This window comes from Hemibagrus wyckioides, linkage group LG26 (assembly GCF_019097595.1).
Source record: "Hemibagrus wyckioides isolate EC202008001 linkage group LG26, SWU_Hwy_1.0, whole genome shotgun sequence".
Lineage (NCBI taxonomy): Eukaryota > Metazoa > Chordata > Actinopteri > Siluriformes > Bagridae > Hemibagrus > Hemibagrus wyckioides.
The window spans coordinates 8,923,818-8,944,462 of record NC_080735.1 but is presented as its reverse complement, the minus strand read 5'-3'; the positions used below and the strand labels follow the sequence as shown (position 1 = coordinate 8,944,462).

Sequence of the window (20,645 nt, the reverse complement as noted above, 5' to 3'; positions counted from 1 at the left end):
TATATATATAATAAAAATGTAAACTAAAAACAAACAGAAATTTACAGAAAAATACAGAATAAAAGCAATTATTAAAAAGCAATTAATTAAAAAAAACTTATTATTATTATTATTATTATTATTATTATTATTATTATTATTATTATTATTATTATTAATAATAATAATTATAATAATAATAATAATAATAATCCAGTTACTTAAGGTGCACACACCTAAACTAATACACTCAGATTTTGCATGGACCCTTAAACCTTATTATCTTTCATTCTTTAAATTAAACCCTATCTATCTATCTATCTATCTATCTATCTATCTATCTATCTATCTATCTATCTATCTATCTATCTATCTATCTATCTATCTATCTATCTATCTATCTGTCTGTCTGTCTGTCTGTCTGTCTGTCTATCTATCTATCTATCTATCTATCTGTCTGTCTATCTATCTATCTATCTATCTGTCTATCTGTCTATCTATCTATCTATCTATCTATCTATCTATCTATCTATCTATCTATCTATCTGTCTGTCTGTCTGTCTGTCTGTCTGTCTGTCTGTCTGTCTGTCTATCTATCTATCTATCTATCTATCTATCTATCTATCTATCTATCTATCTAATACACCACTCAGTCTTTTGGTGTAAGAGTCTATCATTATGGCACATCTTGACATGGCAATATTTTCCCACTCATTCATGCAGAAACTTTTGACAGCCATCAGATTACAAGGGCATCTCCTGTGCACAGCTGCTTCAGGTCACCCCACAGATTTTTAGTTGGATTCAGGTCTGATCTCCAGATCAGTCATTTGAAAACATTGATCTTCTTTTGGTTCCTTTGTTGATTTGGGTGTATACTTTTGGCCATTGTCATGCTGAAAGGTGAAGGTTGTGCAATCAAATATACTGGTCTTTGTAGCTTTTCATGATTCCCTCCACCTTGATAAAGCCCCAGTATTGAGTGTTGCCACCATCAAACTTTTTTTTTTGTTTTGCATCAAACATACCTTAAGGAATTCTGAAATTATTATTGGTCTCAGAAGACTATAATACACTTTGCCACAATTTTTTGGGGTCAATTAGTTGAGCTGTCGGATGTGTGAGAAAGGGCTTCCCTCTAGCCGTCCTACCCCGCAGCCCAGACATGGGAAGAATATGAGAGATTGTTGTCACATGCAGAGAGTAATCAGTACTTGTCAGATTTTCCAGCAGCTCCTTTAATGTTGCTGTCTCTTGGCAGCCTCCTGGGTAGGTTTTGTCTTGTCCTTTAATACATTTAGAGGGACGTCTTGTTCTTGGTGATGTTATTTTCTGCATTTGTTGATGATGTCCATGGTACATGGTACATTATAATCTTTTGGAAATTCCTTTATACCCTTCTATACCTTCACCTTTATAGCATGTGTGCTTTCTATGCTCTTTCCAGACCATGGCTTAAGCAGTTGGATCAAACCAAAAAGTATAAATCCTTCAGAAAAAGGTGATGTATAATTTGGGGTAATCAGAATAATTTCATTAATGAAAGCTGTATGACATTTGAACATGAAATTGAATTTGATTGGTTTGAACACTGCCACATCCCTGGTTATAAAAGGGCGTGCATACTTATGCAACCAGGTTACTGTAATTGTTTTTCTAAAATGTTTGTTTTCCATTTTTATTTATATGTTGCAGTTGTGCATTATGGGTGGAAAATGTCCTGGCATGATTTACATAACAAAACCTTCCATTTTAACAGGGGTGTGTAGACTTTTTACATCCATAATACACACAAATTCAAATGCACTGTTCAACAAATAGCCACGATTTCTTTCGTTCTACCTCTTAAAAGCCGTAACTGCTCTGAAAATGAATCTGCTCCAGTGCAAAAGCCAGTACTACGTTTAAACTGTTTTCATATCACACTGTTTCAGTAACACTTTACTTTCTTATGTTTCCCAGAAATGCTCCCTGATCCCTTTAACCACACCACTTCTTCAATTTCATCTTCACTTATCACACCCACATTTCATTCCTTATTGTCACATAAAAAATTCCACTAAAAATGTCACCTATTGTCTATGCTACCATACCACATTTCTTCCCTTTTTACACTCTACTTTAATTCATCTAATGCTCTCTTTTCTCCAGTGGGGCCCTTTTCACTTGTTCTCTGGCTAGCATATGATCCACCCAGCAAAAGAATAGCAAACAATTATAAATGAAAAACCCCCATTATTCAAGAAAGGTAAATGCTAAGCATCTGTAGCTTCCTTACTGTCCCTAATCTGTTTTAAGACTGTATAAAATTTTTTTGCTTGATTCCCTAAATCTCCCATGACCTCCTCAAAACATACAACTTATAAAATACTAAATTCCATCATAACACCAGGACCCTCACTTATCAAGCATGCAACACTTCTAAGCATGCATATAGAACCCCAATCTACAGAAAATAAAAGTATGAGAGCAGGTAAATAGACAATGCAGAATCACGTACTGGATATCATATCATCATAATTGAGTTACTGATTTGGGTACTCACAAAATCAGATAGATGACACATATAAAAGTAAAATCGCATAAAAGGGGCGTTTAACGATGGGTAACGCTTTACAATACTGTTCACTAACTCATAACGATGCAGGAATTAAAAAGTAGAAACTAATGAGTAGTTCTCATAAGTCAATAATATTAACTACTGTAAATAATTTTCAGTAAATAATTGTGAAGTAATAGTTTAGTAGTTTAGAAACATTTACCAAGTAATTAATTACCAAAAATTCATTACTAATTACTGATTTGTTACTGTGTCCCAAGAGAATTTTTTTTGTCCCCTAACAGCATCAGATAAACTAGTTCTTGAAGTTGTACCCTAATCCCCCAACACTTATACACTAGAGCCAAGCTAAATAAAGCACAACAAGAAAGCCTTACAACTCCACATGCTTTATTATCCTTTTTATTAACATTGTAACTTTAACTTTACTTTATACCACACCACTACTTAAGCACACAGCAAACATTCACTCACCACGAAGTAATGCTCAGTGTATATTTGCCTGACATACATTGTCTTTCATTGCTCACATTATTGTGCTTTTGACCTTGGCTTTTCATAGTTTTTACGCGTCTGATTTTGTGAAGTTCATGGTGTTTGTTGATCACCTGAACATCTGCCTGTTGTTGACTTTGCTCTTACCTAACATCAGGAATTAAAGGATTAATAAACCTCACCTGAATCTACATCACCTGGCAGCTGCTAGCAATACTGCAGTTTTGAAAGTTGTAATAAATATCACTTAAAAATTTGACTGAATGCATAAATCATTGATAAAATGATGAAAACCCCAACCAGTTTGGTCCTCAGCCTTCCCTAGGTGCTACCCTCTTATGCTGACTTTTGCTCTGCAGCTCCATCTTGCTGTTCAGATTCTGAACTTTCTGAAATATGACGATGCACCTGGTCTATGTATGTGTAACTTTCATCTCTGCAATTTAATTCAGCTGATAGTCATAATTCTCCACTTATCCTGATAGTCATCCCGATATGAAATGGAATTTATTCTGGTCTGTATTCCAGTGATTTTCGTATATTTCAAAAATGCATTGATTGATTGTTTTGCACTTGTCTAGTTTTAATGCAATCAAGCTATTGATATTTGCCTTGGTCTTGGATATTCTGTTTGCATGTCACTTGAACCACTGCCTGTTCTGAGTTTTTGATCTTTGCCTAAAAATTTAGGTTTGTCAGTTGTTTTTAATAGAAACACTCTGCAATTGTTGCCGTCTTAGCCTCCTGACAAAGCCAATATGCAAAAAATAAAAATAAAAATAATTATTATTATGAAAAGGTTAGACAGTGGTAAAAGACAACAGTTAAACACTGCTGCAAGCCATCAATCAGAATGAGCATTGCCTTTAGAACAATTCTGCAGGCAAAGGGACTAAAAAAAGTAGAAGAAAACAATAACACAAATGACACAGTCAAGGCAAGCATGCTGGCTTGAGCCTACTAGAACTGTGACTATAAGCATGATGCTGCCAAGAAGCTACAACTAGGCCATAGTTGGATCTTCCATGATCCAAAACATACAGCCAATTCCAAACAAAATTGTTCAATGACCACAGAATAAAATATTTTATTTATATTCCAATTCCCCTAACAGTTGTAGTTAAATATCAAGCTTGGTTTAGTGACTGTGTTCATGTGGGTTTCCTCCAGATTATCCAGTTTCCAAAAACATGGCAGTAATTGGTCCGGTGGTTCTAACTGCCCCAAGTGCAAAGATGTGTATAAATCTGTGTAGGCATAATACACAGTACATAGTACCTAGACGAGGCTCAATTACTGATTAATATAGCTTTGTTTGCATACATGTACCAGATTCATCCATTAATACAAAGCTATTTCAAATAAACCTATATTTTATGAATTCACCTCCAGCTCACTGAACATGCGGAGTGATAAATGTTTAGGTTCTTCACATCACGTGTTACTGCTGCTCTCTGCTGGAAGTGTTCTAAAAAACAGCCATTATCAAATCAAAGTTAGAAATACATTGAAAATGAGATGTCTCAATAAGGATTAAATATGTTTCTAGAAGGCAAAATTTGTTGACTGCTCATGGAGTCGCAAAAATATTAAATGAAAAGCTCAGGGTTTACATTTTTACATGCATAACATACACTAGGCATATCATTTAAAGTTTGTGGACACCTTACCTTAACATATATGTGCTTTGATTACATCCCATGCCAGATTTAGTCTCCACTTTTCTATTATAGAAATCACCTGTCTTGAAAGGCTTTAGGGGTTCATGCCCATTTGTCCACAAGATTTACTTTTCTGTCATTTAGCAGACGCCCTTATCCAGAGCAACTTACAATTTATCTCACTTGTTTAAGGGACCACTGGTGGTAGTTTGGGGGATTTGAACTCACAACCTTCCAATCATTAATCCAAAGCCTTAACCACGAAGCTACCACATACATATGCAAAGTCAGGCAGATTTTAGGGAATGAGGCTCCAAACTAGCTTATGGATCATTCTGACTATATATTTCATATAATTATAATTAAATAAGCCTGAGCATTGGTAAGGAATTCATCACTAAGCAGAACGCAATAAATATACCTTATAATTTGAATTTTACTCAAAAGAGGAAGTAGAATGATAATGAAAGCAACAACCAAGGCTGCAAGTTATTTAAGATGCTTTATCTTAAACTCACTTTATCACTTCACTTTATCATTGGTTGACCAATGTCTTGAGTTTTAGGTTGCTGTAATGCAAGAAATATGCTGCTCCCTTCTCTCTGATTTGAACACTTATATGAAAAAAGGATAAAAGGTTATCATTTATTTCTTGAATAATGTATTATTTCTAGAAAGAAGTCATATTTGTTAATGGCACCAAAAATTTTCAACTCAAATTTCACACATTTTCAAAATACCATACTGTCTAGAAAGAACGCAGGCAAAAACAAAGCAGTAAATAGTTGATTAAGGTGAGCCAAGGGTGGAAAATGTGGTGGTAATCAGTGAATGGTCATTGGAAATCAGTGGTCTTTCATGACTAAGCTAGTAGTGCTTATTCATATCATTAGCTGCATTTTAATCTCAATTGAAAGACGTTAAAAGGCATATTAGTGTTATATTAGTGAATTGGCATTGACTATTTTCCAAATCTCAATGTGAGAATGAAAAGTGTGGTAGTGTGTGGATCAGTGTTTTTCATTCAGACTTGACAATTAGATTTGGCTTCTTTTTAGTCCCTTTTTAGCAAACAAGAGTCTGTTAAGAAACCTAGCATCATACTGAACTCAATACAACTCTCTAGCTCATTTCACAGCCAGTGATATTGTTCCAAATGACTATGGCAAATGTACATTTTCTCATCAAGCATCAGCACTTGATGAAAATCAGATTTCTATGACTCCTACCATGACACAGTCATCTGCAATAGATGGTTTGAAGCAACACCTCAGATACTGAGTCCTAGCAGAGAAGTGCAAAAAAAAAAGTGAGTGGCATTTGCGTATGTGTGTTCTGTTGATGAGAAAAAATGCCAGGCTGGCCCAGACTGACAGCGAAGCACAGCATCTCAAACAACCATTCCGCATAGCTGTGGTGAGAAGATAACATCTCTGAGAGTGCAAACATTTTAAACCCTTAGGCAGACAAGCCAGAAACAGCAGAGAATTACATTAGGCTTCTATCAGGGTTCTAATCCTGAAACTGAAGAGTACATAGACTTTAGGAAAGATTTGTCTGATCCAATGAATTCTGATTTCCACTGCACCATACTGTAAAGCCAGTCAGAGTGTTCATCCATGGACCCCAGATCAGAGGTGGCAGTCCAGTAGTGGCATACTTCCCACCAAACACCTTAAAACCAAAGTAGAAATGTCCAAATTCCGTAAGCGATCCACTTATTGCGGCTGACCACCTGGTTCTCTCAGTGCCCACACTCAGCATGACAGTGCACAAAACACATGTTGTCCTAAACTGGTTCCACAAGAAAGATTGTGGCAGAAGATGTGTGGCCAACCAAGATCACTGATAACATCCTTGGAGAATCCAAAATAATGAAAAACATGGGTGAACAACAACTTGTTAGTGGTGATAACTGACTAACTAGGTAGAGAGACCACACAAAATGATTAAAAATAACTATCAATGACTACTGAAATAACATTGTTACCTGCTGACAAGGGAAAGGTCTGAGAGGAAGTGCACTGCGATGTAGGACCAGGGACGCTGAGGTGAGATGTGGGCAGGAGGACTAATTTACCAGCTGGTAGGGTTCGGGGACTTTGGCTGTGGCACAAGTGAAACATGAGGTGACTATATCTTGGATGTCTCTGTGCATGTGCAATCAGCTCAACTTGATCTGATTGAACAGATGAAGGGAACTGGGTGACTAATATGGGCCCACATGATCAATTTGGCCCTAAGCTGGTTAGGTGGACAGGATGGCACTAAGTGTTTGTGATGTATGCAATTGCAATGAATAGCATTTATGATGCAGGCAGATGGCAGAATCTGATAAGACTGATGATTAAGGAGAGAGCATGCAGGAAAGGGCATTAGCCTTATTTTTTGAGCCAGGGCACAAAAATGAAATAGTGATATAGAAGATTGCAAAAAAAAACAGGGCCACTGGGCCCTTTAGATATTGTAGGTTTTTCTAAATGGTGAAAATTATAAAGGAGTGCTCAGCCCCTTTGAACAAGTGTTTCCTCTAGGAAAGCTTTTCCGCCAGCAGCCACTGATCGATAACTTTATTATTGTGCTTTGCCTAGTTTAGCCTGTGGAAGAAGAATGGCACTGGGTGCAATTTGAACTTGTCCCCAAAGCGCTGAGAGAGAGCATGGCCCCTACCCTATTCTCAGAGGCACCTACCCTCTACGATGAAGGGCCTAGTGGGGTCGGGGTGCTTCAGCAGCTATGATGAATGCCATCTCCATTTGGGACATTGGATGATTGGCGACTAGATGCTTGGGACCTCCTCACAGGAAGGACATGAGGAGGAGCAATGGAGCTGAACCCATGAATGACACACCTAAAGAAACTAACTCCAACTTGGAGGAGAAGAGGTTGAGTCTGCCTAGTGATGGTATAGCCTCTGATGGGACCCCATCGATGGCCTGGATGCTCCTCAGTTGGTAGGCATCTATTGGGATCCCAAGCCTCTTCATCCACTTCTTGCATCCTGACTACAAGCAAAAAATTGCTGTGAGACAAATACAGGTGCTGGGGCTCCTGCTATTGGGATCTTTGGATTGTTTGTGGAATTGATGTTGCCTAATGCAATGGTCAGATTCTCAGTAGAAACAGTGACCTTCCTGGCAGAATCTCTCATCCTTTTGCTGATTTGGGCACACCATCACAAACCGAGAGTGTGCAGCATGAGATGCTCATAACAGCATACAGGCTCGGGGAGTATCACTGGCTTGAATCCACAATGAAGCATGGCCTTGAGAACCAACTTGTTCCCACCGCTCCTCGCAGCAATGGTCCGGCCTTGCTCCCACACTATGGAAGCCCACAGCAGCACCTTGCCCATGAGCCATGTAGAAGCATTACTTTCCAAATCTCTGTCATCCCTTCAAAACTAGCAAAATACATAGAGTATTGTAATAAAAACTCCTTGCACTGACAAGCATCACCAGAATACCTCTTGGGAGGCACTGGGGGTGGCAGAGTGCAGCTGCAGAGGATGGGGTCATGGTGGTGGCAACAGACTAAGCTAATTGCTTAACTTTGGCATCCAGATCCACAATATGCCTCTGGCGCTCTCCTACCAGCTGCCTATGTACTGGGATGGCTTGCTGCCAGTCTGCTGCATCCATGGGTGGTGAAGTAATCTGTCAGGAAGAACAGACCCAGGAAAGTGGATGCAAAATTAGGTTAGGTTTTTGGTACAGATCCAGTGTATAATTCTAAAACACATTAAGCAGATAACAGGGCAAAACTGGCACAGGTCAGTTGATTAGTAAAACAGGTTAACACAGGCTAGGGGAAAATGACTGTCAGATAAGCAGTAAAGTTTACAAAGTCAGAAACTGGAAACTCTAGATCAAAAGGCAGGCTCTGTAAGACAGAGACACAAAGAACAAAATTACACACAAATAAAAAATAAAACAGAGGTGCTTTGAAACATTTTTGGCTTACTTCTTGTTTTCAGTCTTTTCTTGGGAAACAAGTTAAAAGATAGAAAGTTAATAGAACTGTATTATACTCCCATTATACACAAACCCCACTTCTGCGTTCTCTCTGCTGGCTTCTGTTAGCTGCATGCATCAGATTCAAAACACTGATGCTTGCCTACAAAGCCAAAAATGGACCAGCACCTGCTCCTGCACCTCAAAGCTATTAGCACCCCTCGCACTGCACTATTCTTTCTCAACTGGCCCCAACATCTCTCAGGGTAAGAGTTAGGTATACATCAAGTCTGTTCTGGCACCGAGGTGTTGAAATTAACTTCCCCGAGAACATCTGAATCACTGGCCATTTTCAAACAAAGGGTCAAGACCTCCTGAAACAGCTTCCTGAAATAGCTCCTATTTATAAATATTTATGAAATAGCTAGTTTATTTTATGTATGTTTTTTAAAAATGTGCTATAATTCCTCCTAACAGAGTTTTAGGATAAACTATCTTAAATCTGTAACCTAGTGAACCAGTGGTGATGTATCATTGATAGAGACTTCATACTGTAGCACTTTGTACATTGCTCTGGAAAAAAGGGCGTCTGCCAAATGCAATAAATGTAAATGTATAGATGTTTTGCAGTAGAAAGATAAACCAGAGAAACCAGGTGGTGCTGACCGTAGCAATCTAATGTAATAGCATCTTGTGTGTGTGTGTGTGTGCTCATTTAGTTCACATGTATTTTACTTAAGTTTACAAAGCCAGGAAAGTTTCAAAGAAAAAAAACATGCTCTCTTAAATAACATAACTAATATTTTGCTCCAGGGTCCTGGGTTCGAGTCTCGCTCCCGCTCACTGTGTGTGGAGTTTGCATGTTCTCCCCGTGCTTTGTGGGTTTCGTCCGGGTGCTCCGGTTTCCTCCCACAGTCCAAAGACATGCTTCTAGGCTGATTGGAGTCTCTAAATTGCCCGTAGTGTGTGATTGCTTGAGTGAATGAGTGTGTGTGTGTGCCCTGGAATGGGTTGGCATTCCGTCCAGGGTGTATCCTGTCTTGATGCCCGATGACGCCTGAGATAGGCACAGACTCCCTGTGACCCGAGTATAGATCGGATAAGCGGTACTGACAATAAAATGAAATTAAAAATATTTTGCTAAAACGTATTTTACTTTAATGCAGCACCGTCAATTTGGGAAAGAGTCTACAAACTCAGCACACTCCGCTCCTGTAGCCAGCTCTTCAAAATCATTCCATGGTCTTTCAGTAGGATTTATAAATCTGGGCTCTGATTGGGGCATTCCAAAACACTGATAATCTTCTTCTGAAGCCATTCCTTTGCTGACTTGGATTTGTGCTTCGAGTCATCATTATGCTGAAAGGTGAAAGCTATCTAACAGAGGGCTGCAGGATTTGTGCCCAAAAAAGATTAGGTATTGGAGCTATCCATAATTTCCTCTACCTTAACAGCCTTATTCCAAAGAGAAACTGCACCATCACATGATGCTGCTACCCTGTGATTTTAACAGGGGTGTATAGAATATATGATAAGGACTGTAAATAGGCACAATGTGTAATGCTAGCTTAATAAGTACCTGTGATTCTATGAATCCCTTATGGGGTAGTTTGTCACATGTGGTATAGAAACGCAGTGTGAGCAATGATTCCCTTAGAATAGGAATCCTGGCAAGTATACAGGATACAGTTGCACATGTAACTAGCATTTTATTTCACTCCATATAACAGCCATATATATATAACAGTCTGTTATATATATACCTACAATGCCCTGAGGAATATGACTGATGAGAAAGGTGCTCAAAGATAACTGTCACATTCACACAACTAGAAGAATGTGCATGTTGAAAATCCCTTGAAGTAGTACTCCACCAGATAAGGCCCAGGAACGGGAGATGCTTTTTTAAAACGATTGTTCACAGTAAGAGATGGACATCAGGTAATGTGAGGGTCAGATGTCTGCTGCTCTGGATAGTATACTGCAGGCTCTCTAATCCAAGCACAGCAAGGAACTGTTCATTTGCTGCCTAATACTGTATATCCCACACCTTGACAGGTATCACTGTAACAAGATAGTCAATGTTATTCACTTCACCTGTCAGTGGATATGCTTGTCCTTGTGGGTTTATTTAAAAACATCATTAACTTTTCACTTTATAGGTTCTGTGTAATTGTGGGTTTTTTTTTTTAACAAAAAGAAAACAACCTTGTGAAAGCCTTGTGTAATTGCTTTCATAACTTCTAATGAATCTGTCAGAAATATTATTGCCTTTTGGAGCAGTTGGTGACCCACAGCTCCTGGGGCCCTTGATGACCCTGAGCTCAGGTTACTATCTGTGTGAATTTTGCGTGTTTTCCCTCTGTGTATGTGTGGATTTCATCTGGTGTTCGTTCTTCCACTGTCCGAAAGCATGCATCTAGACACAGACTCCAGCTAGCCGCTAAGTATACCATTCACACATATTTACAAAAAACATCCATGATGTTAGGGTGCCCAGTGTTTCCGTTATAGGATACATCGAGACCTTGCTCTGTATAAAGCGGTTACTGAAATGAGACATGTTATCCAAGTTTCCTTTAGATCAGGGGGTCTCCAACATTTTTTTTTTCCTCTGAGAGCTGCTTTAACAAAATGAAGGTGGCCAAGAGCTACTCGTGTTGTATTACTAGTAACATTTGATTACACTACTTATTGCCATAAACCAAACCAGCTGAATAAGCTATTTTTGTCTGTTATTCTTATCAGATTTCTTTCATTTACATCAATTCTGTCACTTAGCATCAAATACAAGTCCTTATATTAATGTGTAATTGTTGTTCCGGACACTAGAGGGCGTATCTGAGTATTTTGAATGGATTGTGTCTGGAAGAGAGTCTGTAAGAGTGTTGTCTTGAATAAAATATTTGTTTCTTAGTTTAAAGTTGGACTTTTGCATCTGAATGTTTCTTTTTGTTTGTTTGTTTGCAATGCTAAATGGATTGGCATATCCAATTTTATCTTGAAGGTATGGACAAAGTGTTTGTTATTTTATTGAATGAAGGTAAAGAGTAATTTATTGCCCTTTCTGCCCTGTAGTATAGACTGCACCTCCTTACCTATGATAATGTTTTTTTTATCAGTGTGAATCAAAATGACAGTTTTAAAGTGATTTTGTTTTCCTAATAAAATGTAGTTTTTAGTAACCAATACACGTGTTTCATGTTTTGTCCTGATAAATTCCCAGTGAGTGTTTTGAAGCAGCATGTCACTGACCAGGCCAGGGCTCTCCAACCTTTATTCCTCTGAGAGATACTTACAAAATTAAGAGCTACTCATATTATATTTTATTCATTCACATGGATTCTGTTATTTATCGGTATACTGTTAAAGTCCCCTGGCACATACCCTGATGTCCTCAGCAAGACTGAAAGTGTGAAAGACTGAGACCTGAAATTGTTTTGGACTTTATGTGATTAAATAATAGTATTTTTATGGCATTCATATGCATGTGTCATTGGAAATATTAAAGAGCACTTTACTCTAAAACACCAGCTGCACTAATAAGAAATGTCTACAGCTCACTCGTCCTGCATCTTCCTGCAGCAGGATAGATTCATTCAGCTCTTTTTATTTTGGCATCATTGTAGATTTATTCCTAATGCTGTCAAATTCCCAGCAGCTTTCAAGTTGAATTGATCTGCCATGTGTTTTCTTTATTCTTTATCTAAACTACTTCAATTTGTGCTCATAAATTTAAGTTTATATAACACTTCCAGGTTGGGCTTGGCCTCTTAGTTCCAGTGAAAGGAACTCTTAATGCTTCAGCATTCCAAGACATTTTGGACAATTTCATGCTCCATGGGGATGGTCCCTTCCTGTTCCAACATGACTGTGCACCAGTGCACAAAGCAAGGCTCATAAAGACATGGATGAGTGGGTTTGGTGTGGAGGAACTTGACTGGCCTGCACAGAGTCCTGACCTCAACCCTATAGAACACCTTTGGGATGAATTAGAGCGGGACGTCTGCCTTTACATGCACATGAATGTAATATGGAGTTGGGAAGGCTTTCTGCAAGGTTTAGGAGTGTGTTTATGGGAATTTTTGACCATTCCATTAGAAGTGCATTTGTGAGGTCAGGCACTGATGTTGGATGAGAAGGTCTGGCTCACAGTCTCTGCTCTAATTCATCCCAAAGGTGTTCTATCAGGTTGAGGTCTGGACTCTGTGCAGGCCAGTCAAGTTCCTCCACACCAAACTCACTCATCCATGTCTTCATGGACCTTGATTTGTGCACTGGTGTACAGTCATGTTGGAGCAGGAAGAGGTCATCCCCAAACTGTTCACACAAATTTGGGAGCATGAAATTGTCCGAAATGTCTTGGTATGCTGAAGCATTAAGAGTTCCTTTCACTGGAACTAAGGGGCCGAGTCCAACACCTGAATTCAATGACTTAAAGGGGTGTCCCAAAACTTTTGGCAATTAATGTATTTGGGAAAGGGGCAGGTGTTTATTGAGTTGGGGGTTTTTGAACATATTCTATATAGTCGAGCTTCTCTGAAGTGATTCTGGTGTCCATGCTGTAGATGGTGCCAAAGTTTGAAACGCCAACCTTGTGTGCACCGGAAATAGGTAAGTTATTTGAAAGCCTGCGCATGCGCACTGTAAACCAGTTCGGCTGTTGCCATTGTAACGTTTGGCAGAGACGCATTATTTATTGTGTTGTTGTTGTAGTCACTCGTAAAGGGGATTGGATTTTATTGTTATCTTTTGTATCACAACAGACCGCAGCTGATATGGCGAACCGAAACCTTAAGCATGTAAACATTCAGAACAGTTCTCCATCTCCGAAGCCCCAAAATCCGAGTCGCAACACGGACTCTCCGTCCACGGAGCGCGTGCAGAAGATGGAGGGAGCGACGCCATCGCCGAAAGTCACAAGCCCGCAACCAGAACCAGAAGGCAGCAGCGAGCCTCGGGAAGTGTTTTTGGACCTGAAGAGCTTCAGGAAACCGGGAGAGAAAACATTTACACAGAGGTGCAGACTGTTTGTAGGCAATCTCCCTACTGACATTACAGAGGAGGACTTCAGGAAGCTCTTCGCTAAATATGGCGAGGCTAACGAAGTCTTCATCAACCGGGACAGAGGATTCGGGTTCATTCGGCTGGTAAGCCTTGCTGTAACCGATCATTACCTTTATGTAATCTGCCTGAAGACATAGATTAGACTTTACTTTTGCAGAAGTTGTAATAAAAACGAGTCTAGTTTGCTTGGGAATAAGCCACACGTTAGCTTCCTGTGCAGCACAAACATTACTGGAGAAGATCACATTTCTAATCAGAGGAGTTTCATCAACTTACAAACTCTATACACATCTGTATCACTTAAAAAAATATTATAATATTTAAAAGTAATGTTTTAACAGCCCTATGTTGTTAATGGTTCTTTAAAGCATTAATAAACGTTAGAGTTTTCATCATAACATATATCTTGTTGTAAATAAACAATACGATTGATTTCTCTGATTCACTGATACACAACATGGTGTAGAAATGTGCTTTAGTTAATATACACTATATTGCCAAAAGTTTTGGGACACTCCTCCAAATCATTGAATTCAGGTGTTGGACTCGGCCCTTTAGTTCCAGTGAAAGGAACTCTTAATGCTTCAAGACAATTTGGACAATTTCATGCTCCTAACAGTGCAAGGTCCATAAAGAACCTGGATGAGTTTAGTGTGGAGTAACTTGAACTGTCCTGACCTTAACCCGACAGAACACATTTGGGATGAATTAGAGCGGAGACTGCGAGCCAGACCAAAACTGGGATGTCTGTCTTTACATGCACATGAATGTAATATGGAGTTGACCTGCTCTTTGCAGCTGTAACAGCTTCAAGTCTTCCACTGGAAGCGCATTTGTGAGGTCAGGCACTGATGCTGGATGAGGAGGTCTGGCTCGCAGTCTCCACTCTCATTCATCCCAAAGGTGTTCTATCGGGTTGAGGTCAGGACTCTGTGAAGTTCCTCCACACCAAACTCGCATGGGAGCATGAAATTGTCCAAAATGTCTTGGTATGCTGAAGCATTAAGAGTTCCTTTCACTGGAACTCAGGGGCCGAGCCCAACCCCTGAAAAACAACATCTGAAGTCGTGTCCCAAAACATTTGGCAATATAGTGTATCTCAATTCTGAATCTTTACTACATCTGATTTCTAATCTCTGTTCTCCTTTCAGTACTTCTTTTACATCTACTTTCCTTACATTTTCATCACTTCTCAAGTCCTGGGTTTCGGGACCACTGAAATGTTTCTCATGTTCGTTTATAACGAGCTGATTTGGCTAGCAATGAATAACAAAAAAGTTGCCTTTTACAATCTTTTTCAGATATTGTGAATGATTTCACATGAACACACACATGCAACCATTTATATAATATAACCCTTGCGCATCTCAATAAAAAGTGAGCGCCTGATAGCCAGATATAAATAACAGGTGATAAGGATATAAACAAATCTGTCTTGCTTTAAGGGCACCCCTTATTATTGGTTATTGGAATACAGGTGTACTGTATTGAAGTATTGAAATGGACACCCAGAGAAGGTATGTGAGGAAAACGATACAAAACCTTTCAAATGTACAGTGGTCCGGTCCATTATAAGCTAGTTATGGCCATGGTAGTAAAATACATGTGCCATTACATCTAAAGGCAGTAATGTAGAGCTTAGGGTACAATCTCTGGTCACGCTGTATTTTGAGATTGTTCTGCCAAGTTAAGGGTTAGTTATTTATCTGAAAAGGAGTCTGATATACCAAAGAACTTTCACAAATGGGGAAAAAAAGCCTCAAAGCAAAACCTTAACCAAATGCAAAATGATGATCAAGTGTCTAACATGTTTATTGCTTTATGTTTTAGCTGCGCCTGCTAAAGATGGAGACTTAACATTTAAAATGAAATCAAATAAAATAAAAACGCTCAACGCTATTATTTAATGCAGTTATAAATGATGGTTACTAAAACTTGATAACTGCTTTAGTGGCACACAATCCCATTTATTAATAAATGGATAAGCTCTTTGTAACTAGCAAAAATTAGATCCAAAACATGTGACTAACAATAATTTGAAAGCCACCTGTGCCATAGAGAAACGTTAATAAAAATCCAAACAAGATTATTCATAATCCTAATCTACTGAATATTCATGCAGTTGATTAATGAAGGATTGGGGACAATAACATCTCCTACGTTTCCAGTTAACGATAAAGCTTTGCCTGTGCCCCTGTTTGCATATGAATTTTTGGGAGATTTGATGCACGAGCATCGGATTAGGATTACAGTAACTATGCAGATTTGATCCAGGCTCACAGGTTAAGGTGCAGCATGGCTCTTGGCAGACATTTTGTTGATGGCTGTTGAAGGCCCTTAACCTTCACTGCTCCAGGGATACCGTATCATGGCTGACCCTGCGCTCTGACCCCAACGTCCAAAGTTGGGATATGTGAAGAAATAATTTCACTGTGCTGTAATGTATATGTGACAAATAAAGGCTTCTATTCTTTTCCAAAATGGCTAGTATTAATACAAGCAATTGTAAAGTAAATTTGGGAACCTGGGCATCACTAATACTTTACACTGATGTTGACCTGTATGTATCTGACATGATCGAGGTTATCCTCAACATCTTTTTCATCAATTTTTTCTGGTTGGTCTTTCTAAAACTGAGCTCAGCTAGGCTTATTGTTCCAGTGGCGTGGTTTTCTAACACTAATAGCTACTGCTAAGGCCACTAATCCATAGATCTGTCAATATACACTATTTGTTTATAAGGTTTGGCATGTTGCTATGAGTTTCTGTAAATATGTACGCTTCTGGAATTTTCCAAGGCCAACTCCACCACCCATTGTTGTGTATATGCAGTGTTTTAAAAATAAAGTCCAAGGTTTTTTAAGCACAAAGCACTGGTTTTATGGTGGAAAGGATCATCATATTCTCTTCTAGTAATGAATATGAAAATGTACATCAGTTAAAAGGTTTAGGAAATGAGGCATCTAAAATGTTTATCTTTAAGAAAAAATGAGAACACGGGCAATCTGAACAAATTTAGCGGACATGTTGTGCATATGTTTATTTAATAAACAACCTTTTTTAATGAGCTCACCAGTCTATCATGTATATTTATCTCAAGGGTTCTTTTCCTTTTTTTTTTCTTGTTATAGGAATCAAGGACGTTAGCAGAGATTGCCAAAGCAGAGTTGGATGGGACAGTGCTGAGGAACAGGCCAATTCGCATCCGGTTTGCCACACATGGAGCTGCTCTCACAGTCCGAAACCTTTCACCAGTTGTTACCAATGAGCTCCTGGAGCAGGCATTCTCACAGTTTGGGCCAGTGGAAAGGGCAGTTGTGGTGGTAGACGATCGTGGCAGACCCACAGGTAAAGGCATTGTGGAGTTTGCCAATAAGCCTGCTGCACGAAAGGCTCTTGACCGCTGTGCTGATGGAGCCCTTTTACTTACCACGTAAGTCCTTTTAGATATAGGTAATCTTCTGAGTACATCATGTGCTGGAGTCAAAATATGACTAGGATTTTTGTTTTGTTTTGTCCTTTCAGGTCTCCAAGGCCAGTTATTGTTGAACCAACAGAGCAGTTTGATGATGAAGATGGCCTTTCAGAAAAATTATTGCAGAAGTCTGCACAATATCACAAGTATGTTGCTGGAAGCATGAAACAAAATGTTTGTTGTATTTGTTAATCTGTGACACAAATGGCAATAGGCAATAAATATGGGACTTATCGTTATCATTATTATTCTCTGCCCCGCCGTGTAGAGAAAGGGAGCAGCCTCCACGCTTTGCCCAGCCAGGCACCTTTGAGTTTGAGTACTCCTCACGCTGGAAGGCACTTGATGAGATGGAGAAACAGCAGCGCGAGCAGGTGAGAAGGAATATCCAGGAGGCCAAGGAGAAACTGGAGGCTGAGATGGAGACGGCAAAACACGAGCACCAGCTCATGATGATGAGACAAGGTATAGCTGCAGTTGAGCTTTGACTCTCACCTTTTAAGTTAGCGTTGCAAAATAACACAGTGATGCATTTTGATGGTTTTTTTTTTTTTTTTTTTTTTTTTTTACACCAGATCTCATGCGCCGTCAAGAAGAGTTGCGCCGACTGGAAGAACTGAGAAACCAGGAGCTGCATAAGCGCAAACAGATGGCGATGAGGTACATATTAGCATTCCTAATAACAAACAACTGCAATTTTATTATCAAGTTAGAGTTATTCAGACCTTTATTGAAGTTGTTATGTAAAACACATGTACTAGATGAATGGCTAAAATATGCCATGCACTAGTTTTCTGTTAATTCTAATTTGTCATCCTCAATAACTTTTGAATTCCTTCTGGATGTTTAGACATGAGGAAGAAAGACGGAGACATGAGGAAGAAATGATGCGCCACAGAGACCAGGATGATATGAGACGTCAGCCTGATGCCTTTAAACCCGGTTTTATGGATGGCGTGAGTACCAAACATTCTCCCTTTTCTAAAATTAATGGTGTTCAAAGACCTTACTCATATGACCACCATTACAGTAGCAGTATTTTTGTGGGTCACAGTCAAACGCTGATGTCAAGCTAAGCATACTTCCTATATACTCCCTACATCAACAAGAGGCTAACTGTACAAACAAACATTATATGGATTATTGAAACTACTGTGTACTCAAGTCATCTGTATATAGTGTGTCCTTATATTAAAATGTAATGAATTTGTGTAAACCTGGTCTTAAACTTTTGTTACATCAACATCACTGAGCGAATACTTAAATACAGTGGTCAGGGTTTTAAACATAATTCCTGTGTCCTGCATCTGTAGTGCATGGTCAGTTACCTTGAACTGAAGTGTCAAAGTTTGTCCTGGGACAAGATGAAACTCATTTTACAGTAGAAGCATTAAGAAGGCTAAAATAGCACCACAGTGTTGCTGCTTCCAACACAATCATGTTTTAATCATCAGGGCCTTCCTTGTGTACTTGAAAAGAGACATGACACACTTTGTGACATATTTCAGCTACCGCCAGAGCATTTATTTATTCTACCGGGTTAGTAAATATAACCTAGACATGGCCTTATTGACCATCGGATTATTATGAGCATGTGGTTCCCATTGTGATGTAAAAGGTGAACACATTAGAAGCTGCATCGCTGTGGTGCTCACAATGCATCTAGTCTAAAATGTCCCAGAAATGAGAGAAATACCATTTTTATTTGTTATTGTTAAATCTGCAAATTATCTAAATGGTCCAGGTAGCAGTCAGTGGCTGAAACACGTTATTCACTTAATCTGAAGCTCCCATATATACATAAATATATATGGTTTTGGTTATGAAATACTAATACTTGGAATTGTGAAGTTTTAGTAGGTTACTAAAACCTATATAATATTTCTCTTGGCATTTTCCTCTGAGAGTCTTTATTGAAGTAATATTTATAAGGGTGAAAAATATCTTCTATTTTGGCCAACATTTTCCTATTGTACATGGTTAAGGAGCTCATGAATATGCTAGTAATACAGCACCTAAGTCTTGCACATTCATCAAAAATGACATCTTATGTCAGTGTTAATGTTGCTTGTTGTACATGCTTTTAGGACAAGGTGCTGGAGTAGATAGTTGCTAGCATTTCTACAACAATCAAGGTTTCCTGTATAGGTGGTGAATACCTGGGAGGGTGAGGGTTTTTTTTAAATATTTTGTATGTCATATACTTAAATTGCAATAGAAATTGGATTTTAATCGAGTTAAATGATATGAAATCTAACTTTGCAGTGTGTTCAAACACCAGGTTTACACACCCTGTATCTAAGTGAATATTAATGATGGTTTAGATTACCAGCTCTGTGGAAATAAAACATTTCTGTTCATATGCCCCTGCCTTGTCCAATTAGATTTAAGCAGGCGTGTATACACAATAAAGATTCTCTTTTGAGCTGTAAGATTTTTCTTAATTATGTTAATATTGTCAGCTTCTACAAATTTTGTATGTACCTTGGCAGTGATGATATTCAGACCTGCCAAAGATTTTCAAATGAATGTTGTTCACATTTTTCCCCCAAGCTTTTGTCTGTAACTTTCTAAAGAACTGAATAGTCATGTGCAATGGGTAAAAAACCTGTGCGCTGTATTTGCCAGGGCACTATTTACATAAAGTAATGCTTGAACCAGTCTCATGGCCTGTAGCTATATTTGCTTTAGATGAGCATTTGCTTGAAATATCTTTAGTGTGGCACCTGAACTTGGGTATTTGAGTCATTGCTAGAGATCTGGAAGCACTTAACTGTATTGTGTCTTAGCATCAGGTTTAGTAGGAGTATCATGTGACTGCGCAAAAAAAAAAGAAAGTATTTCAGCCTTTCAGATAATAAACTTTTGTAAAAAATGAAATGTATATCGCCCCTCATTTATGCCGTTATCCAATCAGCCAATCATGTGTCAGGAGCACTCTTGTGCATGATTTTATGTATTGTGCTTGATAGGATACCTGCATAAATGAGGCTGTTAAAGTGGACAGTTGGCGCATATTTGTGAAAAATCTAATTACAATCAGATATATAGATAATAGACATATAATATAGTTATGTCTTTGTATAATCAATTTCAACTATTAAGTGTATATAGAGTCCTTATTGAAATAGCAGGTTTTGTGATGTGAAGCCAGAAATCAAGATACATTTTCAGAATTTTTTCCATATGTAATATGATCTGAACAAATAAAAGCTAAAGACAAATGCATAAATGTTAGGAAATCTGAAATGAATGCCCTGATGCAAATCCTTCCTTATACATTTTGGTCAGATTCTTTGCCTATGGCTCAGTGGTTAATGTGTTGGAGGTTGCGAGTTCGAATCTCAGGACCACCAAGCGACCGCATCTGGGCCCTTGAGCAAGGCTCTAAACCCTCAAATGCTCAGTTGTATAAATGAAAGTCACTCTGGATAAGGGCGTCTGCCAAACGCAGT

The 20,645-nt window shown here is 38.6% G+C and overlaps 1 protein-coding gene across 3 annotated transcripts in view; it reads left to right on the top strand.

Annotated features, from left to right (window-relative positions):
- Nucleotides 1-13,286: 13,286 nt before the first annotated feature.
- Nucleotides 13,287-20,645, top strand: part of pspc1 (paraspeckle component 1) — a 33,080-nt gene continuing 25,721 nt past the window's right edge. For all 3 annotated transcript variants that reach the window (XM_058380195.1, XM_058380194.1, XM_058380193.1), the window contains exons 1-6: nt 13,287-13,798; nt 16,847-17,148; nt 17,241-17,336; nt 17,459-17,655; nt 17,766-17,850; nt 18,041-18,146. In XM_058380195.1, the coding sequence (XP_058236178.1) occupies nt 13,427-13,798; nt 16,847-17,148; nt 17,241-17,336; nt 17,459-17,655; nt 17,766-17,850; nt 18,041-18,146 (1,158 nt within the window). In that variant the 5' untranslated portion in view covers nt 13,287-13,426. The remainder of the gene's footprint in view (nt 13,799-16,846; nt 17,149-17,240; nt 17,337-17,458; nt 17,656-17,765; nt 17,851-18,040; nt 18,147-20,645) is intronic.